Source organism: Nansenia antarctica, assembly GCF_963989245.1.
Source record: "Nansenia antarctica genome assembly, chromosome: 4".
Lineage (NCBI taxonomy): Eukaryota > Metazoa > Chordata > Actinopteri > Argentiniformes > Microstomatidae > Nansenia > Nansenia antarctica.
The window spans coordinates 22,373,986-22,399,089 of NC_137689.1; the positions used below are offsets into that span (position 1 = coordinate 22,373,986).

The following is a 25,104-nucleotide window of genomic DNA, read 5'->3' on the forward strand; positions in this document are numbered from 1 at the left end:
AATACCATAAGTGAAATACTATCCTCTGAGCAAAACAATGGATACATTCTTGACATTTCTTCAGTGTTTGGTTTGATGGTTTGTTTTCTCTCCTCCTCCACTGTACAATGTATTGTTGTACAGTACGTATGCTGTGATGATGGACCGTTATTTACCTATCCAATGCCGGGCGATGATGTCAATCACTTGCGTAGATCGCCCTCTACTAACCAGCGCGGGGCAAAGGATCTAGCCTACCGCAGCTCCACCCACACCGTGTTGGACGGATTAAGGTTCTCTCCTGTTCTACAAAGTGTAAACCCTCGGTGAGTCACAATCCGTTGAGTCAATTTTAGGAAATTTCAGTTTGGACACTATTATATCCTTGGAGGTTGTAGTCCGGTGTTGGTGTTTAGATGGTTTTACGAAATCATCCCAAACCAAACTTTGTCAATCGGTCTCGGACAATCCACGCACTAACTTCATAACGGCGTCAAAATTGCTTCATGACCTGGGAATATAGCCGTGTATGCTAGCCGTTGTATCTGTGCTGTGGAGAAAATACATACGCAATCGTGGAGGGAAGGTGAGTGTTTACGTTGTGCGCAAATTAACGGATTAAATTTCATATAATCCGACTACCCCTGTCAGAGTTTTGTTCACCTGCGATCATTGCGATAGACCCTTGATGGACACTTGAAAGTCTGTTTGCTCATTTCTATTGATTATTTGAGGTCAAATGTGATTGGCACACTTTAGTAGACCAGTTTAGTGTTTGCTCTGGCTTGTTTCAAGTCAATTATTCATATTTCATATCACATCATCGTCAGCATCACCGCCACCATCAGTAGCCTACTACTACCTCATACTTTCTTGAGTCTATAAAAGTAGGTTTTAACAGTTTTTATTTAATTGATTGAGCCTAGAACATGAATAGAAGTACATTTACTGTAGTAGGCCTAGTGGGTAGTTTGTAGCCAACGGGTAATGTCTAGAAATTACATGCAATCACTGTTTTATGTACATGTACATTACCTGCAATGACAGTGTTGCACAGTAGTACAGTTGAGTAATAACATGTTTGTTACTACTTATTATACTGTTTTCTACAGTTAGTCCTATCTCCTGGTCTACTGTATCACAGACATATTGGAGGTTGAAGAGGGCTGAATGTAGACATGGCACATCACTGAAAGGATATTTGCCATAGACTGTATGTTGTTGCATAGCCTACATCGCAATGACTCATGATTGGGAGTGGGAGTTAATAGATTAAACATCTCTTGGCTGCAGATATATAGTCTCTCTGACACAGCCAAACATTGCCTATGTCCCTTGCCCAAGTCCCTTGCCTATCCAAGTCCCATCATCTCCAATGAATAAATGATTAGGCCACTACCTGGCAGACTCTGCATAATAATAATAATAATAATAATAATAATAATAATAATAATAATAATAATAATAATAAATTAATAACTGATGACTGAATTAATAATAATTCAGTCATCAGCTATCAGCTATAAATCAGTCATCAGTTGCAGGGCAAGAGAATTGTAGACAGCTGTGCTACTGATTGCGCATAACTCATTTAGCCATGTCTCATTTGAAAGTCACAGTGCCCACCACCGGATACATTCAGGTCATAAACAAAGGGTCAGCAATTCTCTTTTGAGGCTATTTCTAGCACCAGACACTTAATATGATTGACTTGCATGGCCATATCTAAACCAACTGGTTTAAACAGTGACTGCAGTGCCAGTAAATGTCCTTATTATCCTTCCCTTTGATGCCTCGCTAATGAGAACATAGCTAGATTGAAAACTATGGTGCGGCGAATACATTGAGAGATCAACGGATGAATAATGCAGGCACATACATTTTTCATGAAGGAATGAATGATGGAGCAGTCTGGAAACGTGTGACAATGACCGATATAAAGGGCTAATTTTAGGAGATACATGGCAGAGACTCAATGGATTACTCTATGAATAACCATGGTTTCATAATTCTAATAATGCTGGCAAGTTTCACACTGTTCACTGCTCTGTCCCCTCTGAGAAGCCCGTCCTAGAAGAACCAACTGGCAAGGAAGTGAGAGTTCCGGAGCGTTCTGGAGTGATCCTAAGAGTTCCAGAGTGGTCCTTCCAGGTAGCCTAGTTGTGGCAGTGCAGCGGAGGTGGTTTGGAATCATGCTCTGATGATGAGGTGGCCTTGCCTTCATCTGTGGCATCCATGTGACAGGTCCCTGGTTCAAACCCTGCTGTTTACATTAGTTCATAGTGTAGTAATGTTAGTTACATTAGCTTCACTAGGGGTTAGGGGTTAGGCACGCAGACCCAAAGTCTAAATGAAACCTGAAAAGGAAGTCCACCCTCTCCAGTACCAGTAGAATCCCTCTGGCCATAAACTGAAGACGCAGTTGAAGACGCTTTTGAAGGAAGCTCCCACAGGACATTTTGGGGGCGGGTTGGGTGACTCACCAGCATGGTTATTACAAGTTGCAAGGATGTTGTTAAACAACAAGTGTTGGAGACACTCAGGGCAGCAGACAGAACCAGACAGACCTTAGTTCCCACAGGTGAAAGAATAAAAAGGATGGTGTCAAATGATAGTCCTATTGATTGAAGGATGACTTTCAGTGTATGTCATCACATACAATGTAAGTCACCCCTCCAACTAGTGGACAATGAGATGTGTCACTTGCCAATGAATTAAACTGAAACTCCTAGCTGCAACTGTTGCACTCATTGAGCAACTTATTCCCAGATAAAAAGGGACTACACACTTCTCTGTGATGTGCCAGTTGTTTTGTGATCCACCACCCAGTCCTCTGTCATGCTACTGGTTGTTTTGATTCTCGTTTTGCCCTATTGGCTACTTCCTCTGTAGTGAAGTTGCCAGTTATCCCTGCAGTGTTTCTTCTCTGAAGCCTGACTGGAATCATTTCCCGGGTGTATAAAATGTCTTCTCAAGCCTTTGTTATATAGTGCCTTATTCCAAAGAGCTTTACAATGGCCTCTCATTTACCCACACATTCACACATCAATGGCGGCAAGCTACCATGCAATGCGCTGGCTTGCTCATTGGGAGCAATTTGGGGTTCAGTGTCTTGCCCAAGGACACCTTGACATGTGGCCAGCCGGGGTTTGAACCGCGGATCTGCCGACCTTGCGATCATTAGATGCCTGCTCTACCTCCTGCGCCACAGCTGACCCCATAACAGCATGTATGTTATATAAATGATAGATTGACGTTAAAAGCCTCAATGGTGTTTAAATGAAGGTTCGGCCAGGAAAACTCAGTTTAAGTATTTATTAGAAAATAAATGACAAGATGTTTGGCCTTGGCGTTAAGGTTCTGCATTTCAGAGTCCTCTCTGTATGAGGAATGCACTCAATTACAAAATCAGAGCCAAACTATGGGCAGAGATTAATATCCCAGAGTGAAAAAGAAGAACACAGGTGAAGGCTGGGGTGGAGGTGGGCAGAAAAAAGCTAAACAGCAATCGTAACTTTCAGCAGCAACAGCATACAAGGAGGAAATAAGTATTCAACACATCAACAATTTCTTAATTCAACATATTTCCATTGCAGCTATTCACATTCAATTTATACCAAACGTTGGTATTAACTCAATAAAACTGCAAGAAATCGAAACATTCCAATCCATAAAAAAAAGCTATGTGCAATAAAGTGGAATGAGACAGGAAAAAAGTATTGAACACAGAACGAAAAAGCACTAAATAATCTTATGCCACTACTACTAGTGACTTCTCCTGCCTGTGCTAATTAGAATTGCCTGTGTTAGTGCATGTTGGTGGTTAAGTACTTTCACTCGTTAAAAAAGGGTTTTACACCTCTAAATGCAAGTAAACAAATCATTTGTGACCAAGCTTTCCTGCAGAAACATCCCATGGTGGGTAGAGGCAAAGAGCTCTCCCAAGAGCTTTGCAACAAGAGTTTTGAGCGGCATAGTAATGGCACTGGTTATCGACAGATTTCTCAACTCCTAAATGTTCCTATAAGCAGCATTGGGGCCATTGGGAAGGAACATCACTCGACCATCGACTGCCCACGCACAGGAGCTCCTCGCAAGATTTCTGACAGTCAGAAAGTTAGTCAGAGAAGTAGCCCAAGAGCCAAGGACCACTTGAGCAGAGCTCCAGAAAGACCTGGAAGCAGCGGGTACAGTTGCCACAAAGAAAACAATAGGCAATACACCCCAGCTCCACGGTCTCCTTTCACGATCACCCCAGAAGGCTCCTTACTGAAGAAAAGGCATGTTGAAGCTCGTTTGCTACAGAACATTTGGAGAAGCCAGTAGATTACTGGGAGAATGTAGTCTGGCCAGATGAGACAAAAATCGAACTTTCCGGCAACTATACTATAAGTTCTGAGGTGGAAGCATCATGGTATGGGGCTGTTTCTCTTCACATGGTAATGGTGGAATTATTGATGGGAAGATGAATGGAGCCATGTACCTGGAAAATTCTTGAGAAGAATCTGTTGCCATCCACCAGGAAGATGAGGATGAGACACAGGTGGATCTTCCAGCAGGACAACAATCCAATATGTACTGCAAAGGAGACTCTCAATTGGTGCAAGAGGATGAAAATAAAGGTGTTGGACTGGCCTAGTCAGTCACCAAACTTAAATCCAATAGAATATTTGTGCAATGAACTGAAGAAACTGAAGGAACTCCAATGGGCCCCAATCTTCAAGATTTAAAGACGGTCTGTGTTGAAGAATGGGCCAAAATCCTGCCTGATCACTGTGAGAGATTTGTTAATTCATACAGGAAGCATCTTGAAGATGTCATTGGAAACAAAGGGTTCTCCACCAAGTATTAAATACATTTCAGTTGGCGTGTTCAATATTTCTTTCCTGTGTTATTCCCCTTTATTGCACATAACTGTTTTTATGGATTAGAGTGTTACAATTTATTTAGCTGTGTAGTTTTATTGAGTTAATACCAATGTCTGGTCTACATTTAATTTGAATAGCTGCAATGGAAATGTTGAATTAAAAAAATGGTTGATCAAGGACAGTTTTAGTGTTTGAAAGTTCTGAGAGTGTTTTCAGCTGACACACCAACCCTTCTGCTTCTGAATTCACCAGTTTTCTCTTTGTCTATTTGAGAACCATTCAGAAGAAAAATGAGGGTGTTCACTTTTGTGTTCATCATGTGAACAATAGTACAGCCTAGCAGTCAAACATTTAGCCTGTCATCAGATTTCTTGTCCAACACAAAAAAGAACAGTGCGTCAAAAGGATGACCCGGGTAAGATCTTTGGCTTGTGATGGCAGCCATGTTTGACCCTCTCCTGGGGGCTTGTCTGGGATGTGTACTCTGGCAGGGTGCCGACATTCCCACTGGTGGGACGCTGTGGGATAGGTCTCCTCTGGCTTCAGGAAAGCTCTCCCCTGAACTGGGGAGTTCCCATACAAGTAAAACAATGAAAACCAGCGATTGAACGGAGATCTGCATGTTAATGCTGAATTTCCTCTCTCTGAATGCTGTTCTATATATTTAGGTCACCAGTGATATACAAACAATATGTCCCCCCAGTCCCCTGAGAGATCTAAAGTATGATACAAGGCTTACTTAATGAGCACACTGTTTGAAGAGAACTCGATAGGGAGTACACAATTGCATAAAAAAGACATGTTAATGAGACAGGATGCACATGCCAAAAATAAATGTGCGTGTTATTGTACATTTATTGATGCAATGGCCTAAGTTATTGACATTTTGGTGTGGTTATTCTCAAGGATTGCTTCTCACTGTATTGAGAAGCAATGTGGCACAGTCTGGTCAATTGGTCCGCAAGTCGGCATCCAATTTAATGTTCTGACTTTTCTTTCGAAAAATGTTAATACATTTCAGCATTGTTGAAAATCAATGACACACTCGCTAATCAACTAACATGGCTTGTTTTGTGAGCCTGCTAACAATGTAAAGTAGTGTTATAGTTAACTAGGTAGCAGTGGGGATTACTCACCGAATCCATTGCATTGCAGTATTTTGGCTTGAGCAGCGAGTTTGTGTTGTGATTGACATTTATTTCTGTGTTTCAAAATAAAATTCGGAACATTTTTATTGGTTGCCGACTTGCGGTGCAAATGACCAGACCATGTCACATATGAACAGGTGTTGACATAGCATTTACATAATTTCAGATTCAGATTTGTACATTTTAGGGCTAATTCATGTGATGTTGTCATTATGCACTGTCGTCCACAAAAACGTTCTAAGCCCAGTTTCTGGACCAGTGTTCAGTGTTTGTGTGTTCTACTGTCTGGCTGATAGTGAGCTGCAGTGTCATGGAAACTGGAGCCAGTAGCTTAACACAAACACAGCTGAGGAGACCACACAGCAACCACCCGCTCGGTTCCTCTAGGTTCTTTAGGTCAGTCCGTCCATTTGGAGATTAGGAAATAGGGAGATTCACTGTTTCATTTACCGTAGTTTGAGGACCCAGGAAATGGGCTCCTGTCACTGTTTTTTGTCCTCATCTGACAGCATTCACAGACACAATATTGACGTCCATTGCCTGGTTGTGATTGTGTCTCTGCTTATCTGGTTTAGGCTGGCAGCACTGATTTGGTAAATAAACAAAGTGAGGAGATAGTGTACGTGTGGATTGTGTTAATGATTGATGTGTATGTAGGATTAATTTTCAGCTTGATGTCATGCTCTGTCATCACAAGGTCTGTGGAGGAGTCTTCTAATGGTGAAATAAATGTTATTTACTATGGGTTCCATACAGTATGTCCCTGTACTTACTTCACTTTATACCACATAATTTACTTTATACCACTTTTGTCTGGACTAGAGACACAGAGTCTGTTAGTGGTGTGATGATGTCATGTTGAGTGTAGCAAGACAGAATGTAGGCTACTGTTTGGTTGTCCCAGACTACCAAATGATCACACAGTCGTTTTATCTCTGTTAGACAGCTATGTGCTTTTGAACGATGGGTACAGTAGGGGCGGAGGAAGAGCGGTTGTCCTGTGGTGTTTCACAGAGATAAGACCTTTCAGTGATAATGGTGGACGCATCGTCTCTGTTTTACAATCAGTTGGAGTAATTGGCTACTGGAAAATGTGTAACATTTGACGATGAGGTTTACCGTGGGGACCTGCAACTATTCAAGGGCATTGAGATGTTGTTACTGATTAAGACATTCCAAAGTCATTGCCTGAGATTGTATTTATATATATATATATATATATATATATATATATATATATATTAAAGGTAGTTTAAACCCTGCAGATGTTCGATCTCTATTATTTCTATACTAGTCACACATTTTATGTTGAATTGATTGATAATTGGGAAGCTGCACTGGACTTTCTTAGCTTTATATTCATAATTTCTGTGAACATTGTGTTTGACATTACGTTTTAACTGCTATTTCAGGACACCTCTCTGGTTCTTTACATTAGGCTATACCTTGTAAATATTTTGACGGGCGTTTGTGTACTGCAACTGCTAGCGGTTTACAGGCTATTCAGAGTGTTCTGCTATTTTGGCAGAAAAAAACACCATGAGGTCAATAGTTCATACTGTGTTGACTATAAAGTAACTATTGTTACTAAGGCCTTTATTAACTTAGGCCTTTGGCTCCTAGTTTAGTTTTTGGCATTGTCTCTGTGTTTTCTGTTTTTGTCTGTCTTTCTGTAAATTGCGTCCTTGGGTTCCTTGAAAGGCGCTATTATTATTATTATTATTATTATTATTATTATTATTATTATTATTATTATTAATATTATTGTAAACAGTTTACCATTTTACTATTCTGTAAAATTCCAAGAAAAAAAATATTTCATGCCTAAGAACAATTGTATTGATTTGATTCTCAAGATGACACTGCTGAACAGTTTTCTGCTCTGGCTAAGAAAGTCTGCAAAAGCCAGAAAATGAAAAGAAAGTGAAAGGATGGACAGAAAGTGAAAAGATGGACAGTGACTCTAGTGCCATCTCCACCAGAGGGGCATGAAAAACAACTTTCTTTGCCACTGCATTTTTACATTCTACCTAGACAACCAATATGTTGTCATGCCAGAGGCGAGGGGGAGGTGCACACACCTCTCAGACAGTTCTTTAATGGCCACTGTGAAATGAGATCATTGCCAAATGCATTAATCTGAAACTGGTTGGAGGCTGCAAGGTGCCGAAGTGGTCAAACCTGGCAGAGACACCGATCCATCTGCCTTGATATCAGCCTGACTCCTCCCAATTTGACCAGGGCATTGAGTATTTCTTTGATGTCAAGCTGAATTTAATATATACATTTTCTTGAGTTAGTGTGAATGTGTTTGTGAATGTTTTCAATGTGTTCTTTCCCAGGGTTCCCAGTTCAGTGTGGGATGCTCGCGGACCGGTGGCGAGCCGAGGCTGAAGGAGCATGGTGAAGCACCAACCCTTACAGGTCTATGAGAAGCAGCTGTGCTTGTCCTTTGTGACTGGGATCTATGGGTGCCGCTGGAAACGCTACCAGCGCTCCCATGACGAGAGCAGCAAGGTGAGAGACAGGAGTTTCACAGGATGTTTTTAGAAGAAGAAGAAGAAGAAGAAATCGGACCTTGATGGTCTTTTAATGGCCACACACGGCAGTTTTACACTCTGATCACACACATGCAAGTTTTTTAGGTGAACACACACACAAACACACACACACACACACACACACACACACACACACACACTAGTGCATAGCTATGATTGAGTATTAATACCTATATTGTTCTGTGCGCAAGTAATGGATGTGGTGTCTTAGCTGGATCTGCTTCACTTTTACAATACCAACTCATTGACGATGACACAATGGTCTATTATTACGCACAGTGGGGGGGAGGGGGGGGGGGGGAGGGAGAGAGATCTCTCAGACAAACCAGTGCTCCTTTAAAAAGTAAAAACTGAGAGAAATCAACCACATTTTGTCATAGGCATACCAGTAGATGTACTCGTCAACTCTAAGCAGCAATAATATCCTTCACCTACATGGACAGAGGCCAGGGTATGGCAGCTAACGTTCTGCCAGGAAACCAGTATTACTAACGAGCCACTTTGTTTATCCGCCTTCTGACATTTACTGAGCAGCATGACACTAAAGGTAATCATTACCAATATAGGTATTAATACTCAATCATAGCTATGCACTAGTGTGTGTGTGTGTGTGTGTGTGTGTGTGTGTGTGTGTGTATGTGTGTGTGTGTGTGTGTGTGTGTGTGTGTGTGTGTGTGTGTGTGCGTGCGTGCGTGCGTGTGTGTGCATGCGTGTGTGTGCGTGCGTACAGTATGTGTATGTGTGTCTGTGTCTGTGTCTGTGTCTGTGTCTGTGTCTGTGTCTGTGTCTGTGTCTGTGTCTGTGTGTGTGTGTGTGTGTGTGTGTGTGTGTGTGTGTGTGTGTGTGTGTAATGGATCTGGCAAAAGTAGGCTAGCCCGTTTTTCACCCTCTCATTAACAACAACATTACCAATAGCATGATTTAGTTCAACAATAACACACTGTCTGGAATATGTGACTGAGTTTGGGAATGACTCCATGCAGGTCATGGTTCTAGTCTGACATTGAAGCTGTGAGGGACTCGCTGTTTGGGAGTGGGAATGATGAGCATGGCAGACATCAGTCTAAACAGAGACTTGTTGGAGTATATATTTGACAAGCAGCAACCAGTTGACAGTTTCACATTTGCTTTACTTGTATTTTAGGATAGTGGCATAAGAGCAGGTCTTTGAATTGTGTTTGGTCCAAAGGCAGCAACTGGCATTTAAGACTGCACTCGAGTGACCTGTTTATGGAAGAACCACTGTAATCAGAATATGGTTATGGGTGACAAATAGTTTTCCATTCTTTTGTTAGTGAGATTATGGCTACGGCAAAGCAGTTGTTTGTAAGCAAAACATAGCCAGAAGACATAACACCTGCTGAAAAAGGAAAACTGTGAAAGGAAACGTGACTGAAAAGAGTAACCTGATCAGGGACACAACAAAAGGACCTCTGGCTTTTAGATAGTCAGAGGAGATATGCTACAGTATGTTCATTGATACACTATTTACTCATTCATCTGGTTTAACATTAAACAGCACTATAAAAGCATCCAGTGGTTTTATCACTGTACTGTACATACAGTTTAACCTAGGCCTATTTGTTTCGTCACAGAATGCGCAAAGTAGTGGAGACTGAATAGTGTACAATGGTATACAGGTCAGTGTGTTCTCCTCGTAAAAGGGTTGGGACACAGAGTCCTGCCGAGCCTGCATTGAAACCTGATCACACCTCAGGAATAATTGAACAATTTTCCATTTGTCTGATTCTGAAGGCTCAGAAAATAGGTCAGGCCTCTCCACACACAACACAAAGCTACCGCCAGACAGCTACAGCCAGATAACTCACCAAAAGTAAATAGGCTTGAGTTATCCACCGCCTTAAAACCCCCGCTAACACATTATCTTCTGCACAGATTACAGCCCCTGTTTGGCTGGTGTTTACCCAGTATTTGCTAAGAAACTATTTGGTAACTACTGAATGTGGTAACAAGGAGTACTTTCTGGTACTTACCCCAGTACCTAAATGGAGCATAGTGCTGCCAGAGTCAGTGAATCGGAGGGCAATTAATGTGCAATTAAGGTAATTATTGAACTTTTACTGACTCCTTTATAAGTATGTACAGTACCTGCTTCATACAGTGCTGTAAAAATGATGGGTTACCAGAAAAAAACATGATGTCATTTATGTGATTACCATTTTACCAAGGTCAATGGCGGTATGAAAAGTAACCACATTTACTGAAAACGATTAGGTTCATGGTGGCAACTAGCAGGTTTTAAAGTTAGAGGAGGTTAATAATAATGGTGCTATCTCCTCAGACAGCCAGCTGTGTGTGATGCACACTTGACTATCAGGTCCACTCCTGCTGTAGTGGTCATTTGAATACAAAGACCCAGTGGGTTGGCCGTAAATTAGTCCGTTTGCGGAATGTGTCAGCTGGGCACTAATGAAGTGCTGACCCAGAGGAAAAACACAAGCACACAGCTGCTTTCCCTCTTTTTACAAAGCAGACTGCAATCACTCACTCATACACGTGCATACACGCACGCACGATGCACAGACGCACACACACACACACACACACACACACACACACACACACTCACACACACACACACACACACACACACACACACACACACACACACACACACATACAGTACATACACACATTGAGACCCATACAGACAAACATTGAGACATATGCAAACACACATGAAATGTGACAGGGTTTGGTGAAAAAGTCCTCAAGTAGGACAAGGTCATTTTTCAGTTTTCTCCAGATTTAAGATGAATCTGCAGATTTCAAGCTTTCAAATGATGTCTCATACATAGAGAATTGTTGAAGAAGATATGCTTATTTGAATGTTGGTACACTTCAAACCAAATACCGGAGAAACTCGCTCTGAATCAAAACACATGCAAAACAGCTGCTAGTAGCTAGCAGCTAAAAAGGAACTTTGCTATGAACATCTAACTGCATATTTAGCACATCACAACATGCTGATAGAACATCAACATGCTAAAAACACATAACTACACATAATTAGATGATCACACAGTCCATGCTTTTTGAAAACCTCCTTGTTGTTTGTCATATAGAGTAGGCTCTTCAACACTTCAACTTTTGTAATATGCAAAAAAATGGAAAACACATTAAAAAAAAAAGAAGAAGCTTTTTGGTCAATTGCGCGACTTGAGAATTGCCGCCATGCCGACCTTTTCACCAGACGCTGTCACATACAAAACAGGATTCACAAACAAAACTAATTTTCAACCTTGAATTATGGATAGCTTAATTGATTGGAATATTGAATATGACGATGGTAGATTCCTTCCTGAGTTGACCCTCTGTGTTGTGTGTGTCTTTGCGTAAGTGCGTAATGTCCTCTCAGAAGTGGATTATCTTAGTCCTCAACCCTAGAGAATACCTAAATGACCTAGAAACTGTTTTGCTGAACAGTAGCACACCATTAAATAACGTACAGCATGCTGAAGAGCATAGCTATAGAAGTTAGATTTCCTGCTGGAGGTAAACATGTTCAACCTCGTTGGTCAATCATAGGTTATCATTGATAAACAACAATGCATAAATACATTTTGTATTGAAGAGCCTTGTCTTTAATGTACATCATTTATCTTTACCTGATAATTCACCTTAGAGGAAGTGCACTTTGACCTCGTCATACAGAATTGTGATCAACTGTAACTGTCAGAGGGCGTTTGCCAGAAGTGGTAGCAGCAGTACATGGCTGACTCAGCGGACTCATACTGATTCATCAGCGTTCTCAATAGATAGCAGGATGCGGCGCGGTTATTATTAGAAGGCTGTGGAGACGGAGGAGGCACAGCCTGGGGGGCTGTATGGCTGCTGTGAAGGAAGTGATTGGATAGCAGGGATGTGCATGATACGTCATCTACTTCCTGAAAATGAATGACTTGTTTACTTGAGAAGACGGTCGTCATCACTGTCATCCCACCCTCTCCACACGCACACACACACACACACACACACACACACACACACACACACACACACACACACACACACACAATGGAGGACCTCTTTTCAGAAATGTAACACATAGGCCCTACAATTTACTACATGATTTTAAAAGGTCAGTTTGGCATCATCTTTCACTGTGAAGAGCACAGAACAGAACTCACAGTAAGTTTTAAGCTCTGAATGTACAGTAGTGTGTACTTATTTGTGGTGGTATAGTAAACTTATTTCCAGTTTAGTGTTGTTTGCCCAGCATGGGAGTGTTTGCAAAGAAACTTAAGAGAGTTAACTCTGATTCCCCTCATCCCTCTATTTATAAACCACAGATGGTCATTGAAGCTCTCAGTGTGAAGTACCACTATCACTGACTGGACTCATTTTCTCATCCCCATCAATGATACCGCCATCACCCACAACAATGTTCTTGTCATTTTTGACGTTCTTCATTTTTTGGGGGGGAATTTGATTTTTTTTTTACATTCTTGAATATGTGTACCATTACATCGCTTATACACACACAGGGCCTAACTATTTATATAACATGGCATAACAGACTACATCTTGACAGTCCCTCCTAAGACCGCTTCACCCCCCACTACCCCTCTGTACAGTTATCCTTCCTTCTTCTGGTGTTGTGACTGCCAATGCCATGTGGTCCTAGCATAGATTCTGCTTATGATTACTGATGTGTACATGATTCACTTACTTTAGACAAATGTACTTGTAAGTCGCTTTGGATAAAAGCGTCTGCTAAATGTCAAAAATGTAAATGTAATGTAAATGACATCATATCTGCATAACATATCCTTCAAGGTGAATACCACTGTCTCATTCAGATAGGAATAAAGGTTCCTTAGATCAGTTCATTGAAAAAAGTCTCAAGTTCTGCTGCACTTTTGAACTCTTACATCACCATTTTGTCCCAACAGCCCTTATCCAGATAACAGTACCCTGTGGAGACATTGCTCTGACTGTCCTTGAGCAGGTGTCAGATTCTCCTACTTCTCTCTACTGTGCCTGTTGCCCTTCACCTACTGTACTTTCACTACCCCCTCTAAACCAGTTAAACACTGCCCCTCACAGAGGCAGGAACAGGCCCCCTTCTCCTCCCTCACTGTCATTTCCATTACTCCCATCAGCTTCAAGCTTGGTAAGGACTAGGATCACACTATGCTTCCTACACTGTAGCAACCACCTCCAACTATGTTGTCGCCTTGGAGACAGCGTAGCCAGACAGCTTTGTCTGCACACGCACATGCACACGTGCATACACACAGATGCACACACATACACACACACATACACACACACACACACACACACACACACACACACACACACACACACACACAGATACACAGGTCAAGCAGTGAAACGTGGTGGAGGTAATTGTGTGGCTGAAAAATGTACCGTGTGATAAGATGAGACCTCTCAGCCACCTTTTCTCAGAGAGCAGTCTGAACCATTAATTGGCTGATTTGCTCTCCACTTTACCGACGTGTCTACCCACGTCTCATTATCCCCAGGCCCCTAAAAATAGACTAGTGCATGTCAAAGGAGGCTGGTGGAGGTAGAAATCAGAGGAAGGGCTTCTTGTAAATGCATGGAACAGAATGAGGAATGTTGTCAAACACACCTGTTACATGCATGCAGTGAGCCCGTCCTTTGGTGGATGGTGGACGTGGGGATGTAGGGTGTGGTGTAAAGCTGATCAATGGTCAACAGGGCCTGTGTGCTGTCTTACCCCCCATCAGCATCACCTCTAATCCTGTTAACTAAGTGTCCTTGTAATCTGCATAAACCTGGCCCAATACCCTAGAAGTCAAGCTAGAGGATGGAGACTAGGTTAAATGGTTTTGTCAGCAATTAGCGGGATGTAAATGTTGTTCTGCATTTTGGCCAAATCAACGACCCCATTTGAACTTGTGTTGGTATTAAGAGGTGCCGTGTTTTAGAGTTTTGCTCCTAAGTCTGATTAATGTGTGTTTGGGCTTTTGTGTGTTTGTGTGTTTTTACATTTTTGGCATTTAGCAGACGCCTTATTCCAAAGCGACTTACAATTGAGCTTAATGTCGGGAAACATTATACAAAAATAAACAGTCTAGAAGCAGAAGTGTCATGAAGTCATACGAAAGTGCAGATTGTAAGCTTTCAAATGATGTGTCATATATTGAAATCTGAAGATAGTTGAAGAAGATATGCTTCTTTGAATGTTGGTACCCCTCAAACCAAATACTCAAGAAAAACATTCTGAATCACGTTTGCTACCATCACGTTGGTAGCTATGTAGGAGCTAAGAAATAACATCCCTATGAACATCAACATGCTCAAATTAGTCACAGTCCTTGCTTTTGAACAGAACACGTCCTAAAACGTACATTTGTTAACAAGCCATGTATCACTTACCCAGTAGCCTATGGCAGACTATACAGTGAATCCAATTCACAAAAGTATTTAGTGATCTTACAACTGTTGTTTGTTATATATCGAGTGGGCTCTTCAACACTTCAACATGTGTAATATGCAAAAAAAACGTAAAAGTATGTATATATTATTTTAAAGAAGCTTTTTGGTCATTTGCGCGACTTGAGAATTGCCGACATGTGGACCTTTTCACCAGACCGTGTCAGATGTGTGTTTTGTCTTTGTGTTCCACAGTGGGAGGTTGCGTGGTTCACCATCCTGTGCAGCTCCTTCCTCCTGCTCCTCTTCTGGGCGTACTTCTGGCTGGAGGCTCACAATGAATACAATGAGTTCAACTGGTGAGTGGGACTTTACTGGATGGATGACCAGAGGAAATGTCAGTTGACTTTTTTTTACCTCTGTCCCCCATAATATTGTCTTACAGTATTTGAAACAGATTTGAAGGAGAAATGACTGTGTCAATATTGGAATATAGTTGTAGTTGTTCAATAGTCAGGTCACATTATCGAAGAATTTATATTAAAAAATATTAATTTAGAAGGGCATCTTGCAATCACAGTTTTCCCTCCTATTTCCTAGGTTATTATACAACCGCTCTGGCCAGTGGAGGGACGGGACTGTCCCCATCCTTGCAACCACGGCCGTTGGCTTCAGTTATATTACATTTCTAATGGTGAGCTTCCCCATGGCTATAATACCATATACATATATGATATATATAATAACATATACATAAGGGATATGTTACAGTTGTTCAGTCTAGACTAAACGTAATGGCCTGTGGCTCTGTTTCTTTTCCAGATTTTAGCACTTTTTCATATATCGCTGGGGCAGCAGCTGAACCTCTATTGGATCCACAAGGTATGCAGAGGAACTTCTGACCTTTTAGATGAATAACTAGAATAAATAAACATTGAACCGGAACTAACCTGTCTTTTGAGGTGAGATATTATGTCCAGCAGGATAGTTTTAACAACTAGTTTGCTCCTCAAAGACCTATCTGTGACACCAGGGTGTATGTGTGTGTGTGTGTGTGTTTGCCTGTGTTTGTGTGTGCCTCTGTGTGTGTGTGTGTGTGTGTGTGTGTGTGTGTGTGTGTGTGTGTGTGTGTGTGTGTGTGCCTGTGAATGTGCACGCTTTTGTGCATGTGTGCATGTGTGTGTGTGTGTGTGTGTGTGTGTGTATGTGTGTGTGTGTGTGTGTGTGCATGCGTATATGTGTTTCTACAGATTGGAGTGCTCGCTGCAGTGCTCACAACTGTCACTGGGCTGGTCTCCATCGACGACGTGTGGAGGGACGAATGGGACGTCATCCTCATCTCTCTACAGGTGTCTGTGACTCTCGTGACTTTTCATCTGACAATACAACAACACAGCCTGTGTGTGTTTCTCTAACTGTGGGTTATAAAACTATGCCCTGTCTTTGTTTTGAAACCCCAAGTCCACAGGGCCTTTCCTGCACATCGGAGCTCTTGCCGCAGTCACAGCACTGGGCTGGCTGGTTGCTGGACAGGTGGTCCGTGCAGAGAAATCAAGTAAGTGTGCATTTGATTCCATATCACTGTATTCCTAGTGTAGGCTTGCCCTATTTCTCTCAATCTTAACCATTGGAGTAATTGATAGTGGACGCTATAGGAACTGCACAGGAACTCAGACTAAGATCTGTGTGAACTGATGGTCCTCCTCCTTTCCAGGGTTCCAAATGATCGTGCTGCTGGTCTACCTGAGCGTGTTGCTGGCTCTCTATATGGCACCCCTGGCCATCTCCTCCCCATGCATCATGGACAGCAGCAGCCTCAAACCTCGACCTGACATCATAGGCCGGCGGGGAGCCCCCATGGTGAGTCATTGGTTGGGTGTGAATTCATATCGTTTGTATTGTGTTTACAGTGTTGTGGATGTTATTGTATTGTTCCTATGTTCGAGCTCTTTGAGACCACAGTCTTTGTAAAGAAAAGCGCTACGAGGACTGCAATCTCAGCTTGCTGGAATGTGTTCACGCTTGAATGTCAAGCCGTCTGATCTGGTGACGTACCTGGCGCAAGCTGGAGAACACAAAATGACATTACACAGGCCTAACCTCGGTGATTAGTCAGGTGACAGATGCTGTAGTGAACGACTACTACGTGGGACCGTCCTCTCACAGCTTGTTGTGTTCCACACCACCTGCCATCAACAAATGTACACCGTAACTATGGCTATGCCTACCCTCCAAAAACACAGAAAAACACTCCACCAACCTGTCCGGACATGCCTATGTTGATTCATACGACTGTGGCTAATGTACTGTAGCTGTGTGACAGGAGGGAGGAGACAAGCACTCAAGTTTAAGGACGTTAGAAAATGACTCCCATGGCTGTCGTTCTATGATACAGCTGTCTTTCTGTGATATGGCTGTCTTTCTATGACATGGCTGTCTTTTTGTGGGCTTTATTCTACAAACTTTGGCTCTCTTCAGTGAGTGGTAGGTCATCATCGTAGTAAACTCTTTTCTGTTTGTTTTGTGTCTAAGGAGATCAATGGCTTCAACCTCTTCTCTTGTACAGAGGTTTTACCACATTTAACCACTACATCAGGCCTCAATAACCCATGCTGATCTACAGTACATCCTGTCCACCTATCTCTGTCTGTAGATGGCTCCAGAGAATACCCTCATGTCCTTCAACAAGGCCCTGCAGCAGGGGGTCAGCTCCCTGGAGGCTGATGTGACCGTCAGGTAATCCATTGTCATTACATGCTGTAGTGAGTGAGGTTTACTTGCGATAGTAAGTTGTTGTTGTTGTTGTTGTTGTTGTTGTTGGTGATGGTGGTGATGATGGTGGTGGTGGTGGGGGTGAAACTGAAAACAATTTTCAATGTTATTCTTGAGGTATAAGAAAACCTTGAATGGTAATAGGATTGAACGCTAGGTGCTGATTCTAAAGTTGGCCCTAATGCAGCACAATCCTTCCACGAGCCAACAACCTCCCACACTCCAGCATAGCAACGCTATCACCATGTACTGCATAGGGCTTGGGAGCACATCTGAACAATCCTCTTCTGCCTCCTGCTATTAATAGGTAGCTTCAGTTTATAAAGAAGTTTTCATCTCAGATCAAATTCGTCGACTATCTTATGAGCTCAACTATTTTACTAAACCATTTTCTGTACGACTACATTGCTACAGAACTGCATGCTTTGGATATGTAATCAGGGAATGACATGTGTATCATATGCCATTTAGCTGACACTTTTATCAAAAGTGACTTACATTGCAGTGAGTGCATACAGTTTTCAGTAAATGATCCCAGCAGGAATCAAACTTACAACCTAAGCGTTGTTAGCGCCATGCCCTACCAACTTGGCCACAAAGGACCACCACTGTCAGGTATTGTTGTCAGTGGTGTGTCACTGATTGACGCCCTTTTGGACCCAACCTTCTAGTCTGGACGGGGTACCCTTCCTGATGCGGGACCGCACCCTGAGGAGGACCACGGACGTCAGCAAGGTGTTTCCGGTCCGGCAGTATGATGACGCCTCTCTCTTCAACTGGACAGAGATCCGGTCTCTCAATGCAGGGCTGTGGTTTTTGGAGGTATGTCACCTCGCCTCTCCCTCTTTCTCCCTGAGTGTCTTTTTACTCTCTCAGTCCCTTACTCTTTCTTACCTTGTCTCCTCCCTTCTAACCTCTTCTCCACACCAAGCTGATTTCTAGAATTAAGCAGCAATTTACAACACCACTTCAAAGCCTCAATGCTCCTCCTCCCTCTCTCTCTCTCTCTCTCCCTCCCTCTCTCTCTCTCTCTCCCCCTCTCTCTCTCTCTCCCCCCCCCCCTCTCTCTCTCTCTCTCTCTCTCATTCTTTCCAGAGCGACCCCTACTGGACAGTCTCATCACTGACGGGGAGGGACCGTAGTCGCATAGGGAACCAGAGCGTGTGCAGCCTGGTGGAGATGCTGCGTCTGGCAGCCAGAGCCAACCGCTCCGCCCTGCTCAACCTCCACAGACCCCCCCAAGAGCACCCGCACTACAGGACCTGGATCATGGACACCCTATGGGCTGTCCAGAGGTCTGGGATATCACAGAAGAGGGTGAGGAGGACTCTCTCTGTCTCTATCCCACTTGATACCTTAAAGACTTCCCTCCTGAAAATCCAGTTTTTTAAGTAGAAGTATATCAATATACAACCAAAAATAAGCAATTTTGTTCCAAGTCTGCTTTGAAACGTGAGTGTGAAACGTTTAAAGAAAATGTTAAAACAAGTGTTCCTCTCCCAAGATCTCCAGGGGCTTCATTTATAAAAAAGTACTTGAACGTCATCTTTGACTTTCACGTAAGCACATTTTTCTAAACGGACGTAAGCATTATTTATAAAACGGGCTGAGATTGTTTAAAGTTGCTTACGTGCTTCCTTCTATAAATACCAACGCAGGTAAAATGAACGCAGGTGAATGAGGCTTGTATTAACGCCCTGTGATAGCAACTCAATTATAGCGGCTGAATTAAGACAAGTGCTATAATATAGGGTAGGCGTTCGTCTGGAAGTGGGAGAGGGCAGAGTAGGGTGGCTTCTCGGTAAATTGCATTTGTAACGTTTGATCATGACAACTAACCAGGCACATGCTTATACTCTACTGAAGTTGTAAAAGAAAATCAGAGGAGGTGGTGGATTTTATCATAAGAGGACAATTTTAGCATCCCCTCAGCGTCAGTGACTTCAGTGTCAGTAACTTGGTAAAAATGTCATTGCATGTGTGCGTGCCCCCTCGCACCTTGAAATAGCAGTAATACCACGTTCATTGATAAAATGACATTAAGTATGGAAAGAGGGGGGCGATTTTGACTGTTTTTATTTCAGGGGGGATGCCATCCCCCCTCAACTCGAGTGCTGCTTATACTGTAATAATATAATGGTCTTATTCTTATCAGGTGGTCTTATTCTTATATGGCTGCTCACTCCCTGACACCGGAGAAAATCCAGTATAATTTACGCACTAGGCATGTTGAAGGGGAGATAGACAGCTACGGAGGGATATAAAGGAAGACTGAAATACAATCATAAACATCAGTTCCTTTTAAATCTTGAATTAAACTCATTTTCTCGGCTGATAACAACATCGTTAATTTTATTACGAGCCACTTGCATGAATTACACTAGGCAGTGCGGCTCACATGCCTGTAATAACTCTGCATAACCAGTAGGTAATGTGCGTAAGCAAGTTGAATACTCGACGTCGAGCTACGATCGTTTCCACGATCAAATTGACTCACGTTGAAATTGTATAAATCACTACGTTGACGTGGTTTTCTACGTACGACACGGGTAAGATCAAAATGTGATCTAAGCACGTTCTATAAATGAGGCCCCAGGACAGGCAGAGATTTGATTGAGTCCTTTGTGGATCATTGTTTTTTGTTTTGTTTTGGTATTTCAAGTGTAGATGAAACAGCATAATGCAATCCATGAACCTATCGCTGTGTGATGTCTGCAGGTGTTGTGGACCCCTGACACAGATAGGGGGAGGGTCCGGGGGCTGCAGCAGACCTCCATGGAGAAGCTTTCAGTGGAGGAACTGAAGCATAAAGGCATCAACAGCCTCACTCTTCGCTACAGCCAGGCCAGCAACCAGGAAATCCAGTAAGACCTCACACACTTAGGTCCTCAGCTCTGATGGATTTCATGTCAGCTTCACTCACATCACAGCAACAAAAAAGCAAGCCCCCAAAACCCCAAGCAAGTGTTGTGTTATGTTTGTCTCACATACTCCTTTGGCCTGTGTTTGGATCAATTGTCAACAAACTGCCAAAGACATGATATATGTGACGGCAGCTGGTGAACGGGGGAACAAGTTGGCAACCGACCAAAACTTTTGGTTTTCAGACTTTTATTCAGAAAAATGCAAATAAATGTCAACATTGTCGGAAATCAATGACACACTCGCTAATCAAGCCAAAAAATATTGCAATGCAATGGATTCGGTGAGTCTGCTAACAATGTAAAGTAGTGGTATTAGTTGACTAGGTAGTAGTGGGGATTACTCACCGAATCCATTGTGTTAAATAAAAGTCGGCAATAGAGTCCAGGGAAAACTGTTGCGCCGTCCTTTTTCTCTTCCAATGATTGGTTGCAGGTGCAGTAGTTTAAAATTATGAGACGTAAGTGTAGAAGAACTCGCACACTGCATAAACTTTAAGGAAAACTCCTTAGACAGGTTAGAAAAAAAGTGTTTCTTTATTTTATCATGCTCTTAAAAAGCTAAATGCTCTGGTGCAAAAAGTGTAAGGTGCGGGACAGTATATTGAATAGAAGTCGGAACATTTGGATTGGTTGCCGACTTGGTTGATTGCAGCACCAGCTGCTGTCACGTGGCAATGTTTTGCAGTTTAAGGAACAAAACACATAACTTGTCATATCACTGTTCTCTCTCAGGGAGTACCTGGCAAACAACATCAGTGTGACCCTGTACCCAGTGAACGAGCCCTGGCTCTACTCTCTGCTGTGGTGCAGCGGGGTGCCTTCTGTCCTCTCCGACGCTCCCCAGGTCCTCCGAAAGGTGCCTTATCCCATCTGGCTCATGGTAAGCAGCTTTGTCTTGGGCACTGCCCTCTCTCACCTGGCACAGCACAGCACACATTCAAGGGCAACACACAGAGAATGAGGACAGCAGGAGAGACAACAGAATGTGGAGGCCACAGCAGGAGGCAGGGGGGCAAGGGCACGGCGAAAGGCATGGGAACACAGCGGCAGACTTGGGCACAGCAAGAGACTTTACAGTCCAACAAGATAGATCCAAGGACACAGCTTGAGACAAGGACACAAAACTCAACTCGTGAGCAGCTGATCCTCCTCATGTTGTGTATCAGGGAATCAGATAGGACTTACTGTATGCTTGGGGTCACACTGACATCTAGTGGTGGGTGTTGGTTCTCACGTCACAAACGCTCCTGTTCTGTTGCAGAGCCCAGATGAATACTGCTTGATCTGGATCACGTCAGATCTCGTCTCCATCGCCATAGTAATAGGAATATTCACTTTACAAAAGTAAGTACAAACATCTGCGCTGCAGATGAATGCAATTACTTATTGATTATGATCATATGATAGAAGTGGATATCTCTCTTGGTATGAGTAGTAAAGACTCATAGTTAAGGAATGGGCCACCCTCACACACACACACACACACACACGCACACACACATATACACACATACGATACGTATACTTTATATATATATACTTTGTTGGTCCCTGTTGGAAGCTTTTGTGCACCTCTGTCTAGTCACTTGTACCATGTTTCTCAGTGTTTCTCATGTTATGTAACTGTAGAGGCCTATGTGGATCTGAGCTTGTTCCTGCACATCCTGCACTTAACTAACCGTTTTGCTCTTTCTCTCTCTATGCCATGTCTCTCTCTCTCTCTCTCTCTCTCTCTCTCTCTCTCTCTCTCTCTCTCTCTCTCTCTCTCTCTCTCTCTTCACTTTGCTCTGATCTTATACGCCTCTCACTGTCTTTGTCCATCTCTTCCTCTTTTCTCTCTCTCTCTCCTTCCTTCTCTAAATATTTGCCCTGTTTTGTCTTCTGCTCTGTCTGATCTGCATGCAACCTTTCTGTGCTGTCCTCTGGCGTCTGTCAGCTATCACCTAATCAGGTAACTGGGGTGACTCCTGGACCATGCTGCTTCCTTGTTCTTTTGTCTGGCTTTGTGCTTTTCTTCTGTCTTAAGTCAGTTCCCATGTACTCAATTCTGTCGTCCTCACTTTCAGTATGTTTCTATGCTCACTTGGTCAACGTCTTCACTAGTACCCTTTTCACACTACTAAGCTGAAACAAGCTAAGCTCAGCTGTACTGTGCTGGCCTGGTTACTCATCCACCAGACTGTATTTGCTCGAACAGTACTGGAAAGCAAGCACTGTTTAAAAACCTCACCTCTAATGTACTTAATATCCTATAAACCTATGTTGTGTCTAACAGTTAAACTCTCACACTCTTGTTTTTTGTTTTTCTGATCATGTCATATCAATAGTAAATGTGTCTTGCTGAGGGTGACATAGTAGCAGTTACTTAAAAATATATAAAGCCATGGTGGTTTCTCTGTGTGTTTGATGGCATGGTGTTTCTCAGGTGGAGGATGAGCGAAATGCACAGCTACAACCCAGAGCAAATCATGCTGAGCGCCATGGTGCGCAGGCCAAGCCGCGACGTCAACATCATGAAGGAGAAGCTCATATTTACAGGTGCAAAACAAACTAAATCAAATGGATGCGATGGAAAATGTATGAAATGGAAAAGAGTGGGAGGGGGGTCATAGTTTAACAGTTGTTTTCTCTCTTCTTTTTCTTTTAGACATAAACGGGGCCAGCAGTACTGACGAGCTGTCTCTATACCCAGAGAATGGCTATGCCACCTACTCTCACCATGGCAGCATTACCCGCTGACCACAACAAACTGTACAGTGGAGTCAGCTAAACTGGGACGTTTACACCGACGTCCTGGAACTTTGGATTTTGAATGTTCTTAAGTTGAATGTTCTTAAGTTGAATGTTCTTAAGTTGAATGTTTTTAAGTTGAATGTTTTGAAGACTTTTGACCGGCTTGCTTGAGTGAACTTTTAAGAAGTTGTTTTTATCAGGGGACGAACCCATCTGAGGAAGGAATCTGTCGTCCTTTGAACTTGACTAATTACAGTACACAAATGTGAGGTGTCTGTTAAAAGAGGAACTTCAAAAGCGGCGCACAGGTGGAATGCGGCAACGGGATGGGGAGAATAACCAATGGCTATGCGCCGCTCGATTGAATGGGGCTCCTGTTTATGAATGAAGGCCAACTTTGGGAAATTGTTAAGTCGACGAATGAGTGAGATTCTGGTGTCACCAGATTGCTTTGTTTACAAAGCAGAGGAAGTGTCTTGCTCTGTACTGTACATATTGTAAATATGAGTTGTTTTTCAGTTGTTTTTCATTTTCCCTCTGAGAGGATTTTTGTGGTTTGGAATTCTGAATCATATGATATTATAAGACTGAATTCTCCTATCAATGTGTGAGTGACATTTTCAATTAACTTCCTCTGTTTTTGCATTGGGGTTTCAGAAGGTTGTAGGGCATTCATAGTCATGATACTGTAGTCCATGTTACAATCTGGTTTTCTCTGCCTGTTTTCTGTCATGCCATGCTTGGTTCACTTTAGTTGACATTCCTATCTTGTTCCCCCAACCTTCACGTGGCTGCCTTTTTGTATAGTTTCTAGTTTGTTGAGACATATAATACAGAGGCAGTGTGTTTCGGTGTGTAAATTGTTACAAGGCATAACTCCTCATAGTATTTAGGTACAGTATGTGGACCAGAGCCCAGTTTGAAATAAAACTGTGGATGTTGCCCAGTTGTGTCATTTTTTACGTATGTAATTTCCCTTTTTTTGTTAGTTTACCTTATAGTGCATTACTTAATGTTTAAAAGGATAGTTCACACACAAATGATAATTTCTTAATCACTAGTGACCAGTAGCGACATCATCTTGGAAGCATTTGCCATAGCAGCCTAGTGTTAGCATAGCTTTGGCTAGCAGTTTTACATGGGTTCTGAAATATGATTATGGAGGATATGAGATTATTTTATTTAACTTTATCTTAACATTTCATAAATGATTGTAGAGACGCTATCTAGATGATAGTGTTGTAAAGGCATAATCTATAGTTTAGTATAGATGATATTGTAATCAAAGAGAAACAGCACACCAGCCATAAAGTAAATTGATGTTTTATTACTAATATATAATTTGATAAAGACACTTTGGTTATTGATTTAATGATATTAGAATATTAGAACAAAATATTTGAAAGTATAGATACAGGTGAATCTATCTATCTCTAGTGTCGTCGGCAACCACAGGTAGTGCAGCTTGTAAATGCCTTCAACACTCTGTGGAAAAACCTCCAGACTGCCTTCCGCCTCGGATTCCTGTCAGCCTCTGGAAAACAACAAGGGAAAGTGAGTTTGTACAAAATCAGGCCTTCAGCTTTCCACTCCAGATCTGCATTTAGATGATGTAACTGAATATTGCATTTAAGGAGACTTACTCATGGAAAGCAGTTCTTCATCATTTTTATCAGTGGAAGAGGAGGATGAAACGGAGGCAAGCTGAAAACAGAGTGTATGCAAATGA

At 42.4% G+C, this 25,104-nt stretch overlaps 1 protein-coding gene across 2 annotated transcripts; it reads left to right on the forward strand.

The window, feature by feature from the left end:
- Nucleotides 1-266: 266 nt before the first annotated feature.
- On the forward strand, nucleotides 267-24,278 carry gdpd5a (glycerophosphodiester phosphodiesterase domain containing 5a). Of its 2 annotated transcripts, none has more exons than XM_080528217.1 (16): nucleotides 267-305; nucleotides 8,338-8,512; nucleotides 15,202-15,305; nucleotides 15,547-15,640; nucleotides 15,769-15,828; nucleotides 16,197-16,295; nucleotides 16,408-16,501; nucleotides 16,661-16,806; nucleotides 17,600-17,682; nucleotides 18,390-18,540; nucleotides 18,814-19,035; nucleotides 20,437-20,582; nucleotides 21,375-21,522; nucleotides 21,904-21,986; nucleotides 23,068-23,180; nucleotides 23,290-24,278. In XM_080528217.1, the coding sequence occupies exons 2-16, from the start codon at nucleotides 8,396-8,398 to the stop codon at nucleotides 23,379-23,381; spliced, it is 1,752 nt and encodes a 583-aa protein (XP_080384343.1). In that variant the 5' UTR covers nucleotides 267-305; nucleotides 8,338-8,395; the 3' UTR covers nucleotides 23,382-24,278. The 2 variants fall into 2 exon arrangements, with proteins under 2 accessions (XP_080384343.1, XP_080384342.1); XM_080528216.1 differs by lacking the exon at nucleotides 267-305 and adding an exon at nucleotides 434-565.
- The last annotated feature ends 826 nt before the right edge of the window (nucleotides 24,279-25,104 follow it).